Source organism: Armigeres subalbatus, chromosome 1 (genome assembly GCF_024139115.2).
Source record: "Armigeres subalbatus isolate Guangzhou_Male chromosome 1, GZ_Asu_2, whole genome shotgun sequence".
NCBI lineage: Eukaryota > Metazoa > Arthropoda > Insecta > Diptera > Culicidae > Armigeres > Armigeres subalbatus.
This window is the reverse complement of record NC_085139.1, coordinates 57137048-57162883: the sequence shown is the minus strand read 5'-3', so window position 1 is coordinate 57162883 and position 25836 is coordinate 57137048. Positions and strand designations below refer to the sequence as shown.

At 42.9% G+C, this 25836-nt stretch overlaps 2 protein-coding genes across 2 annotated transcripts in view; both read left to right on the top strand.

The window, feature by feature from the left end:
• The window catches only part of LOC134225871 (uncharacterized), a 346329-nt gene that overhangs the window by 305093 nt on the left and 15400 nt on the right, over nt 1–25836 (top strand). The window lies entirely within an intron of this gene.
• On the top strand, nt 399–2728 carry LOC134201877 (uncharacterized). The gene is made up of 2 exons (XM_062679766.1): nt 399–559; nt 1174–2728. The coding sequence occupies exons 1-2, from the start codon at nt 517–519 to the stop codon at nt 2577–2579; spliced, it is 1449 nt and encodes a 482-aa protein (XP_062535750.1). The 5' UTR covers nt 399–516; the 3' UTR covers nt 2580–2728.

The following is a 25836-nucleotide window of genomic DNA, read 5'->3' as shown; positions in this document are numbered from 1 at the left end:
CCGAGAAGATGAAATAATGGTCTACGGGCTGATTGGAAATTATCCCCAAAGCGAAGTTAATTGCTGCCAGCTCAGCAACATAAACCAAACACGGTTCTGTAGTAAATAGGATGTTATTGATGTTCTACTTACCTGAATTCTGTTGAGGTTCTCGATTCCTTCACTTGACTTGTATACCGAACGTAAATTGTAAACGTAAATAAAAGCGAAAGGTGATGTCGACAAAAGTGAATGACGTAAAGTATATAAGCATACACGGAGCCGAAAACTTAACGAAATCAATATCAAGTCGGTAAAGTTATATTTGAAATATTTCACTTCGGTAAAGGGAAATCAGAGAACAACGTTTTACTAAAGCAGGTTAGCTTATTTTAGCGAAACGCAACAAAAGTTGCGCCGGAAATGAAAAGAAGAGAAGATCGGAAAATAAGGAGAGCGTGAGGACTGAGTCATTCAGTGTTCGTATTTCGAAGACGAAAGTCGCGTTTCTTCTAGTGAAAAAAAAATCCGAACAAAATGCTATCGTACGGTCAGGAATACGACATGACGCAGTCGGAGGGTAAGTATATGGCAAGATAATTGCTTACATCGTGAAAAGTCACGATTCCCAAAAGGGAAAATATTGTGATAAAAAGACAATAAAAAAAAACCCGTGCGAGAGGTCACGGAATATATTGTGTGAGAGGTTACAATTCGGAAAAATGTATCGTGCGAGAGGTCACGATTCCCTGCTAGGGATACTTAAAAAAAAAAAAAAAAAAAAACCCGTGCGAGAGGTCACGGAATATCGTGCGAGAGGTCACGATTCCCATAAGGGAAATAAATCCGGATGAATCGCGGATGTATCGTGCGAGAGGTCACGATTCTCATAAGGGAAATGAAACCGCGTGGATCATGGATGAATCGTGCGAGAGGTCACGATTCACTGCGTGAGATCCAATAGGCCAGAGGCAACGAAAAAAAAAATGAAACTGGCTATGACATATTGAATGTTTATTCAACAATAGCGCTTCCTTGAGAGGGAAAGGGAAGATCAAATTCAAAATGGCGTTCACATGTGAAAAAAAATGGCTACATTTCATTACATTTGTGTAATTAAATCTATGATGAGAATTATTTTCATGAAATTGTAGGCAACAGTAGTGTGATGATGGCTTAATTTTCTTGTTTCAGAAAATCGGCCGTCAAAAAAAAGAAGCAAGTTACAAGCAATGGCTCGAGAATTGGCGGCAGAGAAGGCAAAGTCGGCGGCACTTACGAAGAAGCTGAAGAGGAGTAGAAGAAACAATCAAGTAACAGCAATGAACAAGCAATTGACAAATGATGCTGGCGAGGATGCAGGATCCACAAATTGCTCTTCTTTGGGATTCGAGAGCGGAAATGAGTTTACTAGTACACGAAACGTACCAAGACAAGACCAGGAAGAACCTCGAATCAACTGGCATAGTATGGCGGAAGCTAGTCAGGGCCAGTCTAGGTTCTTGTCTTCAATGAACCAATTATCGGTTGCTTCAGTCAGTGTACCAGAGTGTAAACCTGCAGACGATGGGGACATTCACAGGCAAACCTATGAAACTTGGAAAGACCTCCTGATAGATTCGTTGAAACTTGCGGGTATCGAAGACGAGCATACGATGTTTACCGTCTTCAAAGTCAAGGCTGGTATAAAACTGTTGGAAATATTTCGTAATACAAAAACGCAGCAAGGTGATCCGGATCCTGAATCTAAGCCTTTTTCCAATGCTATGAACAGACTCAAAACATATTTCGGTTCTGGATCCGATATTATGCTTATGCGAAGGAAGCTAGCACTGATGGCGCAGAAAGCCGATGAGACAGATCTGGCCTATATAACCAGAGTTGGATCTATGGCACGGTTGTGTGGTTGGGATGAAGATAAGGAATTCGAGGAAATTGCAGCTACTGTGGCTGAACATGCTCGCGAAAAAGAAGTGCGTACGACTGCCTTAAAGATGCTAAGCAAGAAAGGCTCCTTCACCGATTTCGTGGATAAAGTAAGGGAAATTGAGTCCATAAGATTGAATGAAGAATACGTAATGCGGAAAAGAGGGCGATCGGACCAAGCCTCAGTGGCGTCACTTAGTGCTCCGTCAAATTATCAATCGCAATTCCAAAACCGTTATCGATATGGTGAAACTTCTCTACCGGCGGCAAATGATTCTTTCCGGCGTCGTCCACAATACCTCAACTATCGTTATCAGAACCGTAGCCATCCCTATCAACGGCAAATGCAGCAATTCCGAGGCGGCTGGAAGGCACCCCCCGGCGGTCAGTTCGCTGGCAATAAAATAGGTAGTTCATCAGGAAAGTGCTGGCGCTGTGAAAGTGTTTTCCACTCTCCAAATGAGTGCACCGCCAAGGAAAAAGTGTGTAACTACTGCGGCCAAATCGGACATATCCGACGAGCTTGTCAAGCTCGTTTCACGAAAACAGATCAGTCTGCACAGCGACCGAAGAAAGCTGATGAACAATCTCCCGAGCGAATCGCAATCCTTGAGAAAATCGAAGACGAGCCTACGGCGAATGAAGGAAAAGTGAGTGATATTATTGAAAACTAAGATTTAAGCGTAAAGATGACATTTCACTTTCATTTTTGAAACATGTTGTTAATTGAATTCGTTTTCTTTCTTTTGAATTAAAGATATCTTTTGTTAATTGAATTTATTTCTCGCTTTATTGATTTTCTTTTAATCTTAAGAATTAAAAAAAAAAAAATCAAATACATGATTATAACTTAAAAAAAGGGCAAATAAAAAAAAAAAAAAAAAAGAAAAAAAATAAAAGAACTGGATTCAATGGAAGAAATTAAATGGCTAATCCGAAAGTGGTGTCATCAAGATAACCATTCAGAAGTGTTTCAATTATGATGTTTTTCTTTGCAAGGCCAAAGCAACGAAGCTTGAAACGAAAGATTTTCTCATTGTGGATGACCAGCGTACCAAAAATATAGAATGTGCTCGCGGTATTGACAATCAAAGGCCAATTGATAATTTGGTTTGCATGCAGACGGAACCAGAGCTAGTGCGAAGAGTGAGTATCAACCAAATTTTAATTGCATATTTCAGTAACGAGGAAATATTTCGCCAAATAGATTCAAGCAACATTTCTCGACCATGATGACGGACACATAAAGGTGAAAGTAGCAGGCATGGGTTGTATTTTCCTGATAGACTCTGGTGCCCAGGTGAATACTTTCACAAAAGAGATGTTTCAAAGGCTCATTATGACCCCAGAGTTCAGTTCGAATGTATTCAACATTCAAAAAGACAGCGATCGCCCACTCAAGGCCTATGCGACTAATAATAGCATTGAGGTTCTTGCGACGTTTGAAGCACCTCTCTACATTTCGGACAACAGACCGGTACTATTGGAAAAGTTCTACGTAGTAAAGGAAGAGCGAGCCCTTTTAAGCAGACCAACTGCCACAAGGTATAGCGTCTTGATGCTCGGGCTCAAAGTAAATATTCAGCCATTAGAGAGCCAAAACAGACTATTCAACTGCGCAGGAGACGTAGCTTCAAAATCATTGGATAAGATCTTCCCGAAATTCAACATTCCTCCTGTAAGAATCCACTACGACACGACGAGGCCACCTTGCAGAAACATATTCTCGAATATACCATTGGCGGTTAAACCAATAGTCGAGAAAAGACTAGAAAGCCTGGTTTCAGCAAACATCATTGAACCTATTGTCGAAGGTATGGACACAACCTTTTGTTCCTCGATGTTAGTGGTCCCGAAAGGCAAGGATGACATTCGCTTAGTCATCGATCTGCGCGGGCCCAACCAGTACATACATCGTACTCCATTTGCAATGCCTACATTAGAAAAAATCCTTGCAGAACTAAAAGGGGCTCAATGGTTTTCTACGATCGACTTAGCGAATGCTTTCTTCCACATCGAACTAGACCAAGGCTCACGACACCTCACTAACTTTTTTACGGAATTTGGAATGTTTCGTTGCGTTAGACTGCCCTTTGGTCTTTGCAACGCTCCTGATATATTCCAGGAAGCTATGCAAAGAAAAATCTTGGCTGGTTGCAAAGGGTGCCGAAACTATCTGGATGATGTACTCATTTTCGGATCAACCAAAAAGGAACATGACGAGAATTTGGCCGTAGTACGAGCACGTTTGGAAAACCATAACGTTAGGTTGAATGAGGACAAATGCATATTTGGAAGTCAATGCGTATCATTCTTGGGCTTCACCTTGACCCCCGAGGGCTGGCAGGTCGAAGCAGAAAAAGTTATGGCTATCAAGAACTTTCGGAAGCCCACTACATGCGCAGAGGTGAAGAGCTTCTTAGGTTTAATCACCTTTGTCGATAAGTTTATTCTCCATCGTGCAACCAAGTCAGAATGCCTACGAGCTTTGGCCTCATCTGATGTTTTCTATTGGACCGACAGCGAAGAAAAAGAATTCAACTACTTCAGAGAGGAAGCCCTCGTCTCCATCAAACGGCTGGGGTTCTACAGCACGAGCGATCGCACAGAATTATTCGTCGATGCGTCTCCAGTAGGGCTTGGTGCAGTTTTGGCACAGTATAATGAAGAAGGCATTCCAAGAATAATAGCGTGTGCTTCGAAAGTCCTTAGTCCCACTGAGCACAAATATCCGCAGACACAGAAGGAGGCATTGGCCGTTGTGTGGGCGGTGGAAAAATTTTCGTTTTATCTTCTCGGGAAAAGCTTCGTTATTCGTACAGATGCTGAGGCTAACCAATACATTTTCAACTCTAGTCATCGATTGGGAAAAAGGGCTGTGTCTCGGGCAGAAAGCTGGGCACTGAGGTTGCAGCCCTACGATTTCAAAATCGAAAGAGTTCCCGGATGCGAAAACGTTGCAGACGCTCTATCGAGGTTAATACCAGCATCTCAACGTGACAGACCGTTTGACGAGAATGAGGACAACCATTTTCTATACGCACTGGATTCGAGTTGTATGCTGATGACCTGGAGTGAAATCGAAGCCGCTTCGGAGAACGATGATCAGTTAAAGCTGCTACGTGAAGCTATGGCATCTAAATACTGGCCTCCAGAACTACGAGCATACGAAGCGCAGCAAACAAGCTTGCACCACCCCGGTCCGCTCATCTACAAAGACGACAAAAGTGTTCTTCCACAAACACTTCGAGTAAAGGCAATAGCATTAGCTCACGAAGGACATGTTGGGGAAGTTGCCACAAAGCGTATTATGCGGCAATTCTTTTGGTGGCCGCGCATGTCCACGGAAGTATCACAATACGTAAAACGTTGTGAAACGTGCATCCAACTATCGAAGAGGAATCCGCCATTACCTTTGGCAAATAGAAAGCTACCGGAGGGCCCTTGGGAAATCTTACAGATAGATTTCCTATCGGTCCCTCACTTTGGTTCGGGAGAATTGCTGGTTGTAATCGATACCTACTCCCGGTATCTGTGCGTCGTAGAAATGAAAGGCTTAGACGCAAGCAGCACAAATCAAGCTCTGTGCGAAGTTTTTCAAATGTGGGGGTGTCCTATTATTATTAAAGCGATAATGGGCCGCCCTTCCAGAGCACGGAATTTACACAATTTTGGCGCGATAAAGGAGTAGAAATCCGCAAATCGATACCGCTAAGCCCACAGTCAAACGGATCTGTTGAAAGACAGAATCAAAGTATAATCAAAGCATTGGCGGCGGCTAAACTCGAGGGCAGAAACTGGCGTCTATCGTTACAAGATTACGTGCATAGACACAATACACTAATTCCACATTCAAGGCTAGGAGTGACCCCATTTGAAATGATGGTGGGTTGGAAACATCGCGGAACATTCCCGAGTTTATGGTTCAACCCGGAACAGAAAATCGATCGCGAGGAGCTAGCAGAAAAAGATGCAGAAACTAAACTTGCAAGTAAGGTTTACGCCGATTCACGCCGAGGAGCCAAAGAATCCAACGTTGGAGTTGGTGACATCGTCCTTCTTGCACAACCGAAAAAGCAAATTGGATCCAACATTCTCATCCGAGCGATTCACTGTCATTGCTCGAGAGGGTGCTAAAGTGGTCGTGATGAGCAAATCCGGTTTACAGTACGGCCGCAACGTACGAGAAGTAAAAAGCTCCAGAATCAATCCAACCGGATGACACGTCGGATGAGGATATTCAGGACGAGGATAAAGGTGAGTTTGATTCGCGAACATCGTCCACCGTTGGTCACACAGATCTTCCGAAAAATTTTGCAGCCTCACATGATCCGCAACAAGCGCCACCCACTTCAAGAAATTTGCGTCATACATCGACAATTAAACGTCCGAAACGGTACGATGATCACTACGTGTACCGTGTTTTCTTCTAAAATTTCCTACAAAGATATGAAAAGAAATATTTGGTTTATTTTATCATAAATAATGTTTGAATTCTGAAATAAAGCTAACTGAAAATTGAATGGTTATCAAGAGACAGTTTTCACTTTACTGCAATAAGGCCTACTATGTTGTAACACATCAGATCCACTGCACAAAAAAAAAACACTTGTTTAGAAAGAGTAGAGAAGGAAGAGGATGTAGTAAATAGGATGTTATTGATGTTCTACTTACCTGAATTCTGTTGAGGTTCTCGATTCCTTCACTTGACTTGTATACCGAACGTAAATTGTAAACGTAAATAAAAGCGAAAGGTGATGTCGACAAAAGTGAATGACGTAAAGTATATAAGCATACACGGAGCCGAAAACTTAACGAAATCAATATCAAGTCGGTAAAGTTATATTTGAAATATTTCACTTCGGTAAAGGGAAATCAGAGAACAACGTTTTACTAAAGCAGGTTAGCTTATTTTAGCGAAACGCAACAAAAGTTGCGCCGGAAATGAAAAGAAGAGAAGATCGGAAAATAAGGAGAGCGTGAGGACTGAGTCATTCAGTGTTCGTATTTCGAAGACGAAAGTCGCGTTTCTTCTAGTGAAAAAAAAATCCGAACAAAATGCTATCGTACGGTCAGGAATACGACAGGTTCCTGAAGTTTTTGGAAGGTGGTTGAAGTTACATTGAAAACACCGAAGCCAGTGGATCCGTTGATGCGAGAACCATCAGTGAAATATCTGTTGTTGCAATTGACATGTTCATATTTTTCAGAAAAAAGTGAGGGAATAGATATTTGTCGAAGATGATCTGGTATTCCTTGAATAGCATGTTTCATGGACAGATCGTATACAATTGAGGAACTGTCGTTGGTGAAGTGAACTCGAGGGGGATTATAACACGGAAGACAAAGATCTGACGATATGTAGTTGAGATAAACTCTCAGGAATCTTGAACGGCAAGTTAGTTCAAGCATATTATCGAAGTTATCTAGAACAAGTGTGTTACTTGTTCCACATTTGATGAGTATTCTAAGTGAGAGCTCCCAGTAACGGTGCTTTAAAGGAGTAACTCCAGCAAGCACCTCCAGGCTCATGTTATGCGTTGAATGCATGCAGCCAAGGGCAATACGCAAACAACGATACTGAATTCGTTCCAATTTGATCAGGTGGCAATCAGCTGCTGAGAGGAAGCAGAAGGAGCCATACTCTAAAACAGAGAGAATAGTCGTTCTATAGAGTTTGATGAGGTCTTCCGGGTGAGCACCCCACCATGTTCCGGAGATAGAACGTAGAAAATGGATCCTTTTCCGGCATTTTTGTATCAAATACTCAATGTGGAGTTTCCATGTGCATTTGGAATCAAACACGATCCCAAGGTATTTAGAAGATAAAGATTGGTTGATGTCATCATTCAACAGCTTGAGTTTCAGTTGAGCAGGATACCGCTTCTTAGTAAACACAACCAATTGAGTTTTTTGCGGTGAAAACTCGATCCCCAAATGTCTGGCCCAAACAGTCAGATTATCCAGGGTACTTTGCAATGGTCCTTGCAAGACAGCTGCACATGGACCTCTTAGAGAGACCACGGCATCATCTGCAAGTTGTCTGAGCGTGCATTGTCCTTCCAAACAATTGTCAATATCTTTAACATAGAAATTATAAAGCAAGGGACTTAAACACGAACCTTGGGGAATGCCCATGTAGCTATTTCTGGAAGTTGTCAGAGTGCCGAGTGTGAAGTTCATTTGTTTTTCTGACAACAAATTGTACAAGAAATTATTCAAAATAACGGGTAATCCACTACTGTGCAGATTGCCTGACAGTACTGTAGAGAACATATGATATGAATCGAAAAATATATTCGGCTATTTTCGGAAGTTAGTCTAAATGTGATGAATTTGGGACTTCTGTTTGAGCGTGTATGACTGAGTGCGGTGGAGAGGAATGAATCAGTTTTGAAACGATTTCGTTGACGCGAGGACGTGCGGTTTCATGAAGTCACGACAATGTCGCAGTCGGTTCGTGAACTTTTGCTCCCAAAAGAAAGTTTGTGCTCGGCCAGTGCGTCTTTTTTGTTGCGTTTGTCAATCCGCTACTACCACATCTGTGATAATTGGTTTCAAGTGGAAGGATTCTGTGGAATGCATGGAATTTGCGTGTTGAGTGCTCCGTCTTCTTCACTGATTATCGAAGTTAGTTTTTGGGTTGTTGGTTATAAGTTTATGTTAGTGTGCGTACAGTGACAGATAAGGTTATGGTTGGCTCATGTCGCCGTCTTGTGGTGTTGTCTTTTGTCACTGGTTTGTCAATGTTGTGTTGTTGATAATAGCGAGAGTCTATTCAATGTACCAATATTTAGGATAAAATGTTTTCTTCGAAATTGATATATATTTTTGCGCTCCGGGGCGATTCGACAGAGGCTGATGGAGATGATCACAATCCGAGTGTTTATCTTGGGATGCATAATTTGTAAGTGAGTCTCTAAAGTAATATAGTGGATTTTGATGATTGGTTTTGTTTTCCATCCCTTGCGATGTACAAGCGTATTAAAAAAGAGGGGTACGGAAGAAGACAGTCGCATGCATCATGTTATGTGGTGCTGATAATTATATAATCGTCATGCTAAAACGAAAGCTGGGGTATTTTAATTAAAATGTAACGGACTCCTTGTCACCTGTCACATTCCGAGCAATCATGGAGGGAATGTTTGCTTTGAAATTGAAATCGTTTTGACAGATTTAGATTTGAAAGTAAAAATTATGACAATATTGAAGCGGAGGTTTGTCTATAATTCTTTAATTGTTTTACGTAAAACCAATCTCTGTGAATATACGGTAAAATTTCTTCCAATGTTGTTTCCAAGATGAGGAAGAAGAAGCTATATGTAAATATCGCGAGATTCCTCGCAATGAACATGCAAATCGAAGCACAGATGCAAAAGCAATAGAGTTGTTAAAGATTTATGAACATATTATGGTCGACGTAAGTTACTACTATTGTTTCTCACTGATGTCAGGTATAGGTCACGAGTAAAATTTTGAAAAACTATAATTTCGATTTGTTTGCAAAGATCACATAGCAAACGTTCTCGACCACAATGTAGCACATGAATTGTCTTGTCAGCTAATAATTAATAAATGCTGATGATGATATGTTGAGTTTTGGCCTGGAACTGTACAATGCAAATAATGGCTTTTGTAACAATATACATAATATTCTGACTGAATAGAATCTTGATTTTCATTATGTGAGCTAGTATAAAGTTAATACGTTTTTTTACGATTCCGCATGCTGATGATTCACTGATGTTCAAAATTTATTGTGTTAATTGATTAATTCCAACTTTGAAGTGAGTTGGTCAATGGCCGGAATCGCCATCGGACCTAGTTGGGTCAAGGAAATCCTACTCTGGAGTGAGTTGGTCGATGGCCGGAATCGCCGTCGGACCTAGTTGGGTCAGGGAAATCCAACTCTGGAGTGAGTTGGTCGATGGCCGGAATCGCCATCGGACCTAGTTGGGTCAAGGAAATCCAACTCTGGAGTGAGTTGGTCGATGGCCGGAATCGCCATCGGACCTAGTTGGGTCAAGGAAATCCAACTCTGGAGTGAGTTGGTCGATGGCCGGAATCGCCGTCGGACCTAGTTGGGTCTGGGAAATCCAACTCTGGAGTGAGTTGGTCGATGGCCGGAATCGCCGTCGGACCTAGTTGGGTCAGGGAAATTCAACTCTGGAGTGAGTTGGTCAATGGCCGGAATCGCCATCGGACCTAGTTGGGTCAAGGAAATCCAACTCTGGAGTGAGTTGGTCGATGGCCGGAATCGCCGTCGGACCTAGTTGGGTCAAGGAAATCCAACTCTGGAGTGAGTTGGTCGACGGCCGGAATCGCCATCGGACCTAGTTGGGTCAAGGAAATCCAACTCTGGAGTGAGTTGGTCGATGGCCGGAATCGCCATCGGACCTAGTTGGGTCAAGGAAATCCAACTCTGGAGTGAGTTGGTCGATGGCCGGAATCGCCGTCGGACCTAGTTGGGTCAGGGGGATCCAACTCTGGAGTGAGTTGATCGATGGCCGGAATCGCCGTCGGACCTAGTTGGGTCAAGGAAATCCAACTCTGGAGAGAGTTGGTCGATGGCCGGAATCGCCGTCGGACCTAGTTTGGTCAAGGAAATTCAACTCTGGAGTGAGTTGGTCGATGGCCGGAATCGCCATCGGACCTAGTTGGGTCAAGGAAATCCAACTCTGGAGTGAGTTGGTCGATGGCCGGAATCGCCATCGGACCTAGTTGGGTCAAGGAAATCCAACTCTGGAGTGAGTTGGTCGATGGCCGGAATCGCCGTCGGACCTAGTTGGGTCAGGGAAATCCAACTCTGGAGTGAGTTGGTCGATGGCCGGAATCGCCGTCGGACCTAGTTGGGTCAGGGAAATCCAACTCTGGAGTGAGTTGGTCGATGGCCGGAATCGCCATCGGACCTAGTTGGGTCAAGGAAATCAAACTCTGGAGTGAGTTGGTCGATGGCCGGAATCGCCGTCGGACCTAGTTGGGTCTGGGAAATCCAACTCTGGAGTGAGTTGGTCGATGGCCGGAATCGCCGTCGGACCTAGTTGGGTCAGGGAAATTCAACTCTGGAGTGAGTTGGTCAATGGCCGGAATCGCCATCGGACCTAGTTGGGTCAAGGAAATCCAACTCTGGAGTGAGATGGTCGATGGCCGGAATCGCCGTCGGACCTAGTTGGGTCAGGGAAATCCAACTCTGGAGTGAGTTGGTCGATGGCCGGAATCGCCATCGGACCTAGTTGGGTCAAGGAAATCCAACTCTGGAGTGAGTTGGTAGATGGCCGGAATCGCCGTCGGACCTAGTTGGGTCAGGGAAATCCAACTCTCGAGTGAGTTGGTCGATGGCCAGAATCGCCATCGGACCTAGTTGGGTCAAGGAAATCCAACTCTGGAGAGAGTTGGTCGATGGCCGGAATCGCCGTCGGACCTAGTTGGGTCAAGGAAATTTAACTCTGGAGTGAACTGATCGATGGCCGAAATCGCCATCGGACCTAGTTGGGTCAAGGAAATCCAACTCTGGAGTGAGTTGGTCGATGACCGGAATCGCCATCGGACCTAGTTGGGTCAGGGAAATCCAACTCTGGAGTGAGTTGGTCGATGGCCAGAATCGCCATCGGACCTAGTTGGGTCAAGGAAATCCAACTCTGGAGTGAGTTGGTCGATGGCCGGAATCGCCATCGGACCTAGTTGGGTCAGGGAAATCCAACTCTGGAGAGAGTTGGTCGATGGCCGGAATCGCCATCGGACCTAGTTGGGTCAGGGAAATCCAACTATGGAGTGAGTTGGTCGATGGCCGAAATCGCCGTCGGACCTAGTTGGGTCAGGGAAATTCAACTCTGAAGTGAGTTGGTCAATGGCTGGAATCGCCATAGGACCTAGTTGGGTCAAGGAAATCCAACTCTGGAGTGAGTTGGCCAATGGCCGGAATCGCCATCGGACCTAGTTGGGTCAGGGAAATCCAACTCTGGAGTGAGTTGGTCGATGGCCGGAATCGCCATCGGACCTAGTTGGGTCAAGGAAATCCAACTCTGGAGTGACTCTACGCATGAAGGCATAGTCAAAATCAGCAGCTGTTAGTTATCGGGTGTTAAAACGTATAAATTTGTGTACAGAGAAGTAAGTCCAATATTTTCTGATTTTATGCTGGAAGGATGTTATGAGCCTGGAAAATTCTATCCATGAAGGCATAGTCAAAATCAGCAGCTGTTAGTTATCGGGTGTTAGAACGTATATATTTTGATGCTGGAATGATGTTATGAGCCTGGAAAACTCTACCCATGAAGGCATAGTCAATATCAGCAGTTGTTAGTTATTGGGTGTTAGAACGTATAAATTTGTGTACAGAGAAATAAGTCCAATATTTTCTGATTTGATGCTGGAAGGATGTTATGAGCCTGGAAAACTCTACCCTTGAAGGCATAGTCAAAATCAGCAGCTGTTAGTTATCGGGTGTTAGAACGTATACATTTGTGTACAGAGAAGTAAGTCCAATATTTTCTGATTTGATGCTGGAAGGATGTTATGAGCCTGGAAACTCTACCCATGAAGGCACAGTCAAAATCAGCAGTTGTTAGTTATCGAATGTTAGAACGTATAAATTTGTGTACAGAGAAGTAAGTCCAATATTTTCTGATTTGATGCTGGAAGGATGTTATGAGCCTGGAAAACTCTACCCTTGAAGGCATAGTCAAAATCAGCAGCTGTTAGTTATCGGGTGTGAGAGCGTTTAAATTTGTGTACAGAGAAGTAAGTCAAATATTTTCTGATTTGATGCTGGAAGGATGTTATGAGCCTGGAAAACTCTACCCATGAAGGCATAGTCAAAATCAGCAGTTGTTAGTTATTGGGTGTTAGAACGTATAAATTTGTGTACAGAGAAATAAGTCCAATATTTTCTGATTTGATGCTGGAAGGATGTTATGAGCCTGGAAAACTCTACCCTTGAAGGCATAGTCAAAATCAGCAGCTGTTAGTTATCGGGTGTGAGAGCGTATAAATTTGTGTACAGAGAAATAAGTCCAATATTTTCTGATTTGATGCTGGAAGGATGTTATGAGCCTGGAAAACTCTACCCTTGAAGGCATAGTCAAAATCAGCAGCTGTTAGTTATCGGGTGTGAGAGCGTATAAATTTGTGTACAGAGAAGTAAGTCAAATATTTTCTGATTTGATGCTGGAAGGATGTTATGAGCCTGGAAAACTCTACCCTTGAAGGCATAGTCAAAATCAGCAGCTGGTAGTTATCGGGTGTGAGAACGTATAAATTTGTGTACAGAGAAGTTAGTCAAATATTTTCTGATTTTATGCTGGAAGGATGTTATGAGCCTGGAAAACTCTACCCTTGAAGGCATAGTCAAAATCAGCAGCTGTTAGTTATCGGGTGTGAGAACGTATAAATTTTGTGTACAGAGAAGTAAGTCCAATATTTTCTGATTTGATGCTGGAAGGATGTTATGAGCCTGGAAAACTCTACCCATGAAGGCATAGTCAAAATCAGCAGTTGTTAGTTATTGGGTGTTAGAACGTATAAATTTGTGTACAGAGAAATAAGTCCAATATTTTCTGATTTGATGCTGGAAGGATGTTATGAGCCTGGAAAACTCTACCCTTGAAGGCATAGTCAAAATCAGCAGCTGTTAGTTATCGGGTGTGAGAGCGTATAAATTTGTGTACAGAGAAGTTAGTCAAATATTTTCTGATTTGATGCTGGAAGGATGTTATGAGCCTGGAAAACTCTACCCATGAAGGCATAGTCAAAATCAGCAGTTGTTAGTTATTGGGTGTTAGAACGTATAAATTTGTGTACAGAGAAATAAGTCCAATATTTTCTGATTTTATGCTGGAAGGATGTTATGAGCCTGGAAAACTCTACCCTTGAAGGCATAGTCAAAATCAGCAGCTGTTAGTTATCGGGTGTGAGAACGTACAAATTTGTGTACAGAGAAGTTAGTCAAATATTTTCTGATTTGATGCTGGAAGGATGTTATGAGCCTGGAAACTCTACCCATGAAGGCATAGTCAAAATCAGCAGTTGTTAGTTATTGGGTGTTAGAACGTATAAATTTGTGTACAGAGAAATAAGTCCAATATTTTCTGATTTTATGCTGGAAGGATGTTATGAGCCTGGAAAACTCTACCCTTGAAGGCATAGTCAAAATCAGCAGCTGTTAGTTATCGGGTGTTAGAACGTATACATTTGTGTACAGAGAAGTAAGTCCAATATTTTCTGATTTGATGCTGGAAGGATGTTATGAGCCTGGAAACTCTACCCATGAAGGCACAGTCAAAATCAGCAGTTGTTAGTTATCGAATGTTAGAACGTATAAATTTGTGTACAGAGAAGTAAGTCCAATATTTTCTGATTTGATGCTGGAAGGATGTTATGAGCCTGGAAAACTCTACCCTTGAAGGCATAGTCAAAATCAGCAGCTGTTAGTTATCGGGTGTGAGAGCGTTTAAATTTGTGTACAGAGAAGTAAGTCAAATATTTTCTGATTTGATGCTGGAAGGATGTTATGAGCCTGGAAAACTCTACCCATGAAGGCATAGTCAAAATCAGCAGTTGTTAGTTATTGGGTGTTAGAACGTATAAATTTGTGTACAGAGAAATAAGTCCAATATTTTCTGATTTGATGCTGGAAGGATGTTATGAGCCTGGAAAACTCTACCCTTGAAGGCATAGTCAAAATCAGCAGCTGTTAGTTATCGGGTGTGAGAGCGTATAAATTTGTGTACAGAGAAATAAGTCCAATATTTTCTGATTTGATGCTGGAAGGATGTTATGAGCCTGGAAAACTCTACCCTTGAAGGCATAGTCAAAATCAGCAGCTGTTAGTTATCGGGTGTGAGAGCGTATAAATTTGTGTACAGAGAAGTAAGTCAAATATTTTCTGATTTGATGCTGGAAGGATGTTATGAGCCTGGAAAACTCTACCCTTGAAGGCATAGTCAAAATCAGCAGCTGGTAGTTATCGGGTGTGAGAACGTATAAATTTGTGTACAGAGAAGTTAGTCAAATATTTTCTGATTTTATGCTGGAAGGATGTTATGAGCCTGGAAAACTCTACCCTTGAAGGCATAGTCAAAATCAGCAGCTGTTAGTTATCAGGTGTGAGAACGTATAAATTTTGTGTACAGAGAAGTAAGTCCAATATTTTCTGATTTGATGCTGGAAGGATGTTATGAGCCTGGAAAACTCTACCCATGAAGGCATAGTCAAAATCAGCAGTTGTTAGTTATTGGGTGTTAGAACGTATAAATTTGTGTACAGAGAAATAAGTCCAATATTTTCTGATTTGATGCTGGAAGGATGTTATGAGCCTGGAAAACTCTACCCTTGAAGGCATAGTCAAAATCAGCAGCTGTTAGTTATCGGGTGTGAGAGCGTATAAATTTGTGTACAGAGAAGTTAGTCAAATATTTTCTGATTTGATGCTGGAAGGATGTTATGAGCCTGGAAAACTCTACCCATGAAGGCATAGTCAAAATCAGCAGTTGTTAGTTATTGGGTGTTAGAACGTATAAATTTGTGTACAGAGAAATAAGTCCAATATTTTCTGATTTTATGCTGGAAGGATGTTATGAGCCTGGAAAACTCTACCCTTGAAGGCATAGTCAAAATCAGCAGCTGTTAGTTATCGGGTGTGAGAGCGTATAAATTTGTGTACAGAGAAATAAGTCCAATATTTTCTGATTTGATGCTGGAAGGATGTTATGAGCCTGGAAAACTCTACCCTTGAAGGCATAGTCAAAATCAGCAGCTGTTAGTTATCGGGTGTGAGAGCGTATAAATTTGTGTACAGAGAAGTAAGTCAAATATTTTCTGATTTGATGCTGGAAGGATGTTATGAGCCTGGAAAACTCTACCCTTGAAGGCATAGTCAAAATCAGCAGCTGGTAGTTATCGGGTGTGAGAACGTATAAATTTGTGTACAGAGAAGTTAGTCAAATATTTTCTGATTTTATGCTGGAAGGATGTTATGAGCCTGGAAAACTCTACCCTTGAAGGCATAGTCAAAATCAGCAGCTGTTAGTTATCGGGTGTGAGAACGTATAAATTTTGTGTACAGAGAAGTAAGTCCAATATTTTCTGATTTGATGCTGGAAGGATGTTATGAGCCTGGAAAACTCTACCCATGAAGGCATAGTCAAAATCAGCAGTTGTTAGTTATTGGGTGTTAGAACGTATAAATTTGTGTACAGAGAAATAAGTCCAATATTTTCTGATTTGATGCTGGAAGGATGTTATGAGCCTGGAAAACTCTACCCTTGAAGGCATAGTCAAAATCAGCAGCTGTTAGTTATCGGGTGTGAGAGCGTATAAATTTGTGTACAGAGAAGTTAGTCAAATATTTTCTGATTTGATGCTGGAAGGATGTTATGAGCCTGGAAAACTCTACCCATGAAGGCATAGTCAAAATCAGCAGTTGTTAGTTATTGGGTGTTAGAACGTATAAATTTGTGTACAGAGAAATAAGTCCAATATTTTCTGATTTTATGCTGGAAGGATGTTATGAGCCTGGAAAACTCTACCCTTGAAGGCATAGTCAAAATCAGCAGCTGTTAGTTATCGGGTGTGAGAACGTACAAATTTGTGTACAGAGAAGTTAGTCAAATATTTTCTGATTTGATGCTGGAAGGATGTTATGAGCCTGGAAACTCTACCCATGAAGGCATAGTCAAAATCAGCAGTTGTTAGTTATCGGATGTTAGAACGTATAAATTTGTGTACAGAGAAGTAAGTCCAATATTTTCTGATTTGATGCTGGAAGGATGTTATGAGCCTGGAAAACTCTACCCTTGAAGGCATAGTCAAAATCAGCAGCTGTTAGTTATCGGGTGTGAGAACGTATAAATTTGTGTACAGAGAAGTTAGTCAAATATTTTCTGATTTGATGCTGGAAGGATGTTATGAGCCTGGAAAACTCTACCTTTGACGGCATAGTCAAAATCAGCGGCAGTTAGTTATCGGGTGTTAGAACGTATAAATTTGTGTACAAAGAAGTTAGTCCAATATTTTCTGATTTGATGCTGGAAGGATGTTATGAACCAGAAAAACTCTGCCCTTGAAGGCATACCCAAAATCAGTAGTTGTTAGTTATCGAATGTGTAAATTTGGGTACAATTGAGATTCGTTTGTCTGCTTTGATGCTGGAATACTTCTATGAGCATGGAAAACAGGACCCATGAGGGAATAATCTAATTCAGCAGCTTAACTAATAGCTTGTTATCAAGAGTTGAAATGTTCAATTTTGTGTTCATAAAATTAGAGTAGAAAGTGTAAATTACAATCCCACACATTTGACTTTGAGAGTAGAGGAGAAGGTGAATGTAGAGAACATATGATATGAATCGAAAAATATATTCGGCTATTTTCGGAAGTTAGTCTAAATGTGATGAATTTGGGACTTCTGTTTGAGCGTGTATGACTGAGTGCGGTGGAGAGGAATGAATCAGTTTTGAAACGATTTCGTTGACGCGAGGACGTGCGGTTTCATGAAGTCACGACAAGTACTTCTATGGAAACTGAATCAAAAGCGCCCTTAATGTCCAAGAATACTGAAGCCAATTGCTCCTTGTGCGCAAAGGCCAGTTGTATATCTGAAGAAAGCAACGCTAGACAATCGTTTGTTCCTTTCCCTTTTCTAAATCCAAACTGAGTATTTGAAAGCAATGCATTTTCTTCGACCCAATGGTCGACTCTTGAAAGGATCATTTTCTCCAATAATTTTCTCATGCATGATAGCATGGCAATCGGTCGGTATGAATTGTGATTAGACGCTGGTTTCCCAGGCTTTTGAATAGCTATTACTTTGACCTGTCGCCATTCAGGTGGCACAATGTTGTACTCCATGAAACAGTTGTACAGGTCAAGTAATCGTCTTTTAGCGATATCTGGGAGGGTTTTCAGAAGATTGAATTTGATGTTATCGCATCCCGGAGCAGAGTTATTCGATGAAAGAAGAGACATAGAAAGTTCCAGCATTGAGAATGGTCCACCCAAAGAACCGGGATCAGTGACTGATTCTCGAAATAGCGGTTCTGCTGGTACGGAATCTGGACAGACCTTTTTTGCGAAGTTGAATATCCATCGATTGGAGTATTCTTCACTCTCGTTGGTGGAAATGCGGTTCCGCATGTTGCGGGCCGTTTTCCAAAGTGTTGTCATTGAGGTTTCTCGTGATAGTCCCTCGACAAAACGTCGCCAGTAGCTACGTTTTTTTGCCTTGAGAAGATTTTTGAGCTTTCTTTCGAGCCTCAAATACTCTTCAAAAAGCTCGGAAGGCCTTGAAGGCATCAGATTTCTCAGAATACAACTTAGTACATTCATCATCCCATCCAGGAGTGGCTGGTCTTCTTATGACAGATGTACTTGGAACGCGTCGTTTCTGAGCTTCTAGTGCGCTTTTTTGAATCAACTCAGTAAGGAATCGATATTCATCCAGCGGTGGAAGAACATCAGTTGATTCAATACCAATTTTTACCGCCGATGCAAATTTTTGCCAGTCAATGTTTTTCGTGAGGTCGAAAGGAACATTAACTGGCTCAGATTGTTGATACCTACTTTTAATTGTGGTAACTATCGGCATATGATCACTACCATGGGGATCTTGAATTACCTTCCACGTGCAATCTAATGATAGTGAATTTGAACATAAAGACAGATCAATACGGCTTTGTTGACCATTTGGTCCTATTCGAGTTACTTCACCAGTGTTCAAAATATTTAAATTGAAATCGTCACACAAATCATAGAAAATAGGCGCTCTATAATCGTCATACGTTTCGCCCCATCCAATACCATGTGCGTTCATATCACCCAATATCAATACTGGAGATGATAGGAGGGAGACTGCGCTCCAAAAATGTCGACGATTAATAGAGGCATTTGGAGGAATGTACACTGAAGCTATGCAAAGATCTTTATTCTTCACATTTACTTGGCATGCGACGATTTCTAAGCCGGGAACAGTCGGAATGGGAATTCTGTAGAAGGAGTAGCATTTTTTGATCCCCAAAAGAACGCCACCATAATGATCATCCCGATCTTGGCGAATAATATTAAAATCGTGGAAGTTGATTTCATCTTGAGAAGAAAGCCATGTTTCACAGAGTGCAAATATATCGCAATCGGAATTACGAATCAAAAACTTGAACACGTCTAATTTATTTTTCAGACTGTGACAGTTCCACTGCAGCACAGTGATTGTATCTTGTATGGCCGTATTATCCATCGAAAGATACAATTTCTGCAAGAAGGGGCCATGAAACAGTCAATTGCTTCAGATAACTTTCAACTGTTGGAATAAAGAGGTTAATGATTGGCCTCAATGAATTCGGAATATTGAACAAGTTCAAAAAACGGTCCACAAGGTCCTTAAAGGAGATCAATCCTCGCTTGGACGGAATACTTTTTCTAGAAGTGCGATTTTGTTTTTTCTTTCGTTGATTCTCTAGCCGGATGTTTCTTCGAAACATCGGATTTAGGCAATGGCGGGAATGTCTTACTGCAACTAGGATCAAAAGAAGCAGTAGGGACAGATTGCTTCGGGATTTTAAATAAACCCCCATTACCTTCAGATTTTGGCAAGCTTTTATGGATGACTTTTGTTCTCTTACGGCGCGAAGACGGTTGCTTCCTCTTTTCGGGCACGTGTACCTCCGCAGAATCATCCATGTCGGCTGCGTCAGAGTCCAATTCGTCAATTGATATGGAATCATAATAATCACTTACACGAACGGTGGCTGAAATAGCAGTCGATGCAGTAGCTGTGGCGGATGTGTCTTGCGACCTAACCATTTCCGCATACGAGTGCTTGGAGCGCTGTACCAACGAGCGCTTCATTTTTTGGGTGCGCTTTTTGTACACCGGGCATTCTTGCAAACCATGGGGAGGTCCAAACCACAATAAGCACATTTTGTTGCTTGTTGCTGGCAGAACTCCTCCCGATGTCTTTCTGAGCATTTGCCACAACGTGGTTTGTTGTCACAAAACTCGGCAGTGTGACCAAGTTGTTTGCAGTTGGTACAATTAAATACCCTTGGCACAAAAAGACGCACCGGAAACAACATATTTTCTATATCGACATACTTTGGAAGCATCGAACCGGCGAATGTCACCCGAAGCGAGCCTGACTTGGAATAAACCTTTTTGCCATCTACCGTGGCTGCTGAATGCAATTCCTTGCAGTCCAGAATATCCACGGTAGATTGCAGGGCGTTCTTTAGGCGACCTTTCCCTGCAAGCACATCCTTGCAAGTCAAGCTCGCTGCGTTGATTACGCCTTCTATCTCGACCTCCCGCGAGGGCACATAAACTAAATATTCAACATTGTACGCCCTGTCGCCAGCAATTTCATTCGCCACCTGGTATGTAGGTGCGGTGATGCGTAGTTTGTTCCTGTTGATTTGACTGAATTCAAGCTTCGTAAAACGACGCGTCAAATCTCGTTTTATGCCCAGAAAATCTAGGCTTTTCACTTTCTGCCGAAAGTAAACAACCCAAGGCCCAGGCGAAGCCGCATGGTACAATCGTGTGCGCCCTGCATCTTTTGGAGGCCCATTGCCTTCCACAGTCTCTGTCTCCATTCTCACCCCGCAAGGTGGAAGGATGATTTTGCTTATGTTAACTTAAGACTAATAGCTAATCAGAAAAACTAATTTTATTTAATCTATCAGTCCCACTCCGAATCAAGCAGATGTGAACAATAAAGTTTCTACTTATCTGCCCTTGCTGCTGTAGGTAGCAGCAGTAACAATAGCCTGCTTCACTGGCGTCGCCAGAAGCAGCTACTTCACTCGCCGACAGCGATCGCCTTGGATCCGTAGGTAGGCACCACACAATAGACTCGCACTACCGAACACAATCCGCGATGAGACACAGCACACACGTCTGGCTCGTTCGAACTATCGGCACGGAATGAATCAAGCGCTTTTAAGGACATTTCAAATATAAGAAAATCAGCACGTAAACGCACAAGCAGCAAATTGAAGGCCTTGCCTACGAATGATTTGGATGATGTACTTTGCTTCACTTGTGGAGACACATTGACTTCGTCAGGGAATGGAAATGGATGGTCCAAGTGCACCGTTTGCCAGCAATGGTATCATGTAAAGTGTGCCACAAATTTGGAGAAATGTACCAGTTGCTAGTTAATTTGGTTTGAACATTATTTTGATTGTAATGAATTGAATTCTGTTAATATGCATAACTTCTCTAATTATTCTTTGATTTTGTTTCATTTTTTACTATTTTTTATAAGATTTACTGTTCATCACATAATAAAAACAAAAAATACCGCCAAACTGCAATTTGATTTTATTCCTTCAATCACATGATAGTGCATCTTTCCCCATTATTATGGTGCATTTTGCCTCATTCAAAGAGTGCATTTTATTTATTTATCATCAGACTAAGGCCGGAGTGGCCTGTGCTGCACATAAAAGACTTCTCCATTCAGCTCGGTTCATGGCTGCACTTCGCCAACCACGCAGTCTGCGGAGGGTCCGCAAGTCGTCCTCCACCTGATCGATCCACCTTGCCCGATGTGCACCTCGCCTTCTTGTTCCCGTCGGATCGTTGTCGAGAACCATTTTCACCGGATTACTGTCCGACATTCTGGCTACGTGCCCGGCCCACCGCAGTCTTCCGATTTTCGCGGTGTGAACGATGGATGGTTCTCCCAACAGCTGATGCAACTCGTGGTTCATTCGCCTCCTCCACGTACCGTCCGCCATCTGCAACCCACCATAGATGGTACGCAACACTTTCCTTTCGAAAACTCCCAGTGCGCGTTGGTCCTCCACGAGCATCGTCCAGGTCTCGTGTCCGTAGAGAACTACCGGTCTTATAAGCGTTTCGTAGATAGTCAGTTTGGTACGGCGGCGAACTCTATTCGATCGGAGCGTCTTGCGGAGTCCAAAGTACGTACGATTTCCAGCCACTATGCGTCTCCGAATTTCTCTGCTGGTATCGTTATCGGCGGTCACCAGTGAGCCCAAGTACACGAATTCTTCAACCACCTCGATTTCGTCATCACCGATAGAAACTCGTGGTGGGTGGCTCACATTGACCTCTCTTGAGCCTCTTCCTATCATGTACTTCGTCTTCGACGTGTTGATGACTAGTCCAATCCGTTTAGCTTCGCTTTTCAGTCTGATGTAGGCTTCCTCCATCCTCTCAAAGTTACGTGCCATGATATCAATGTCGTCGGCGAAACCAAATAACTGGACGGACTTCGTGAAAATCGTACCACTCGTGTCAATCCCTGCCCTTCGTATTACTCCCTCCAAAGCGATGTTGAATAGCAGACACGAAAGACCATCACCTTGCCGTAACCCTCTACGGGTTTCGAAGGGACTCGAGAATGCCCCTGAAACTCGAACTACGCACATCACCCGATCCATCGTCGCCTTGATCAACCGTATCAGTTTATCCGGAAATCCGTTTTCGTGCATTAGCTGCCATAGCTGGTCCCGATCGATTGTATTATATGCGGCTTTGACGTCGATAAATAGATGATGTGTGGGCACGTTGTATTCGCGGCATATCTGCAGTACTTGGCGAATGGCGAACACCTGGTCCGTGGTGGAGCGTTCGCCCATAAAACCCGCCTGGTACTGCCCCACGAACTCCCTTGCAATTGGTGCTAGTCGACGGCATAAAATTTGGGAGAGTACCTTGTAGGCGGCGTTCAGCAATGTGATTGCGCGGTAGTTGCTACAATCCAGCTTATCGCCCTTTTTGTAGATGGGACACACGACACCTTCCATCCACTCCTGCGGCAGAACCTCATCCTCCCAAACCTTGGTAATCACCCAGTGCAGCGCTCTAGCCAGTGCTTCACCACCGTGTTTAAACAGCTCTCCTGGTAGCTGGTCAACTCCAGGGGCTTTGTTGTTTTTCAGCCGGGCGATCTCCTCCTGGATTTCCTGGAGATTCGGAGCCGGAAGTCGCATGTCCTGCGCGCGTGCTCCTAGGTTCATTACCATACCGCCACCGTTGTCTGCCATATCGCCATTCAGGTGCTCTTCGTAGTGCTGCCGCCACCTTTGGATCACCTCACGCTCGTTCGTAAGAAGGTTCCCGTTTATGTCCTTACACATATCGGGCTGTGGCACGTGGCCCTTACGTGAACGGTTCAACTTCTCATAGAACTTTCGTGCGTTATTAGCGCGGTATAGTTCCTCCGTTTTTTCACGGTCTCGATCTTCCTGCTGGCGCTTTTTCCTCCGGAAAATCGAGTTTTGTCTGTTCCGCGCCCGTTTGTATCGTGCCTCGTTCGCCCTCGTGCGGTGTTGCAGCAATCTCGCCCATGCTGCATTCTTCTCCTCAACTAACTGCTCACATTCGCCGTCATACCAGTTGTTTCTCTGATCCGGAGCCACCGTGCCTAGTGCAGCGGTTGCGGTGCTTCCAATGGCGGATCGAATATCTCTCCAGCCATCTTCAAGAGATGCTGCGCCTAGCTGCTCTTCTGTTGGGAGTGCCACTTCCAGCTGCTGCGCGTAGTCTTGGGCTAGTCTACCGTCTTGTAGCCGCCCAATGTTAAGCCGCGGCGGACGACTCCGACGCATGTTGATCACCGTCGAGAGTTTTGAGCGCAGGCATACTGCAACGAGGTAGTGGTCGGATTCAATATTCGCACTGCGGTAAGTGCGTACGTTCGTGATGTCGGAGAAGAATTTACCGTCGATTAGAACGTGGTCGATTTGGTTTTCCATTACTTGATTAGGTGATTTCCATGTGACCTTGTGGATATTCTTACGGGGGAAGAAAGTGCTTCGGACTACCATTCCGCGGGAGGCTGCAAAGTTTATGCATCGTTGGCCGTTGTCGTTCGATACGGTATGCAGACTATCCGGTCCGATGACCGGTCTATACATTTCCTCCCTTCCTACCTGAGCGTTCATGTCACCGATGACGATTTTGACGTCCCGCAGTGGGCATCCATCGTATGTCTGCTCCAGCTGCGCATAGAACGCTTCTTTCTCGTCGTCGGATCTCCCTTCGTGTGGGCAGTGCACGTTGATGATGCTATAGTTGAAGAAACGTCCTTTTATCCTCAGCTTGCACATCCTTGCGTTGATTGGCTGCCACCCAATCACGCGTTGGCGCATTTTTCCCAGCACTATGAAGCCGATTCCCAGCTCGTTGGTGGTGCCACAGCTTTGGTAGAAGGTAGCCGCTCGATGCCCGCTTTTCCACACTTTCTGTCCTGTCCAGCAGATTTCCTGCAGCGCTACGACATCGAAGTTGCGGGGATGTAATTCATCATAGATTATCCTATCGCAACCTGCGAAGCCTAGCGACTTGCAGTTCCATGTTCCAAGCTTCCAATCGTGATCCTTTATTCGTCGCCTAGGTCGTTGCCGATTGTATCGAGTCGTATTATCTTCTATGTCGTTCGTAATAGTTGTTTTAAAGGCGGCTTATTGGGCCTGCGCAAACCTCCTGTCTCGTCGGAGGGCCGTCGTGTCAGGGCTGTTTAGCGTCCCACCTAACACCAGGACTTGGGCTTGTGCGCTTTGAGCGGCACACGGTCGCTTTGGCGGAGCCTACTTGCGGATACATGCAGCTTTTTATAGAGGTTTAACAGGGCCCACTGTCAAACCCCACCACATCCTAGTCAGGCGCCACAACTCGCAGATGGCCTGGGGAGGGATCGTCAAGCCCTTGGACATAGTCCCTGCTGCCCCCAATTCAAAGAGTGCATGTTGCCCCATTATTGTAGTATTTCATATAATAATTCGGATGATTTTCGTGTGGGATAACAATAATTAGACATATTAGTACAATATTCGTATATTGCGGTTAGACATGGATATTTTAAAGGCATTTTTTTGTATGTTTCCTTAACTGGTGCATATTACCCCAGGTATACCTACTCCATTTACCCACTTACCCCACTGTATCACACCAAATTTATTTATCGTCGTCCAGCAAACTGAATTGCTGAAATTGCTTCAGTAAATTTCCTGTTACTGAAACTTCAGCTAAGTTGGTTTTGTTAGCTGAAAATCCAGTAATTCTTCGACATTGCTGAAACCTCCAGCAATGTATATGTCAAACACTTATTCGTTCATTTCATTTGTCATGTTGCGACAGCGGCGAAAGCGGAACCGAGGAATAAATTGCTAATTTGCGGTTTAGAGATGACAATATTGAATGTGGGGGGCTTATATTTTTACCATATTTTCAATGAAAACTATTAGCAAACACATTTTAGATTTTGCTGAAAAATCAGTAAAATTCTAGCCCCTATAAAATTGCTGGAAACCAGCAATAGTTCTGTCAAAACGCATTGCTGTCTTGATTGCTGTAAATACAGCAAAACATTTTGCAGAATTTATTGCTGGTTGAACAGCACAAAAAAAAATCGGTAAAATATTGCTGTTTTCCAGCGAAAAAAAATTAGTGTGCACGGTACAGTCTGTACCTTAGTGATGGGACATTATTGCGGGAAAACAGAAAAATTCTAATTTTGCGGAGCAAAGAAGAAGAAGCAGACTGAGTGTCGGAAACTTCAAAATGGCATGCACTGTATGAAAAGTGTTGATATTTCTTGATATCAAGAATATTCGAGAAATCTAAAATGTTTCAAAATCACTTAAATATATGACAAAATGCCTTCAAAGTATCATAAAACTTGTTTAAAATATATAGCGGAATGTAACACTCGTTTAAAGTTGCATACACGGATAAAAATAAATAAGTTAGTTAGCTTAAATTTAAATCTAAATGCATATTCGGTCTATCCACTCATCGAAAAGATTATTTCGAGATTAAGCTCTTATTAAATAAATTTCAGTTAATCCTTGGAATGAATAATTTTCAAATAATGTATCGATGATTAAACTGCGTTTATTGCGGGGAATGAATTTCATTCCGATGACGTTCATGTTTTTATTTATTTTGATCAAGAGGAAAACATTGTTT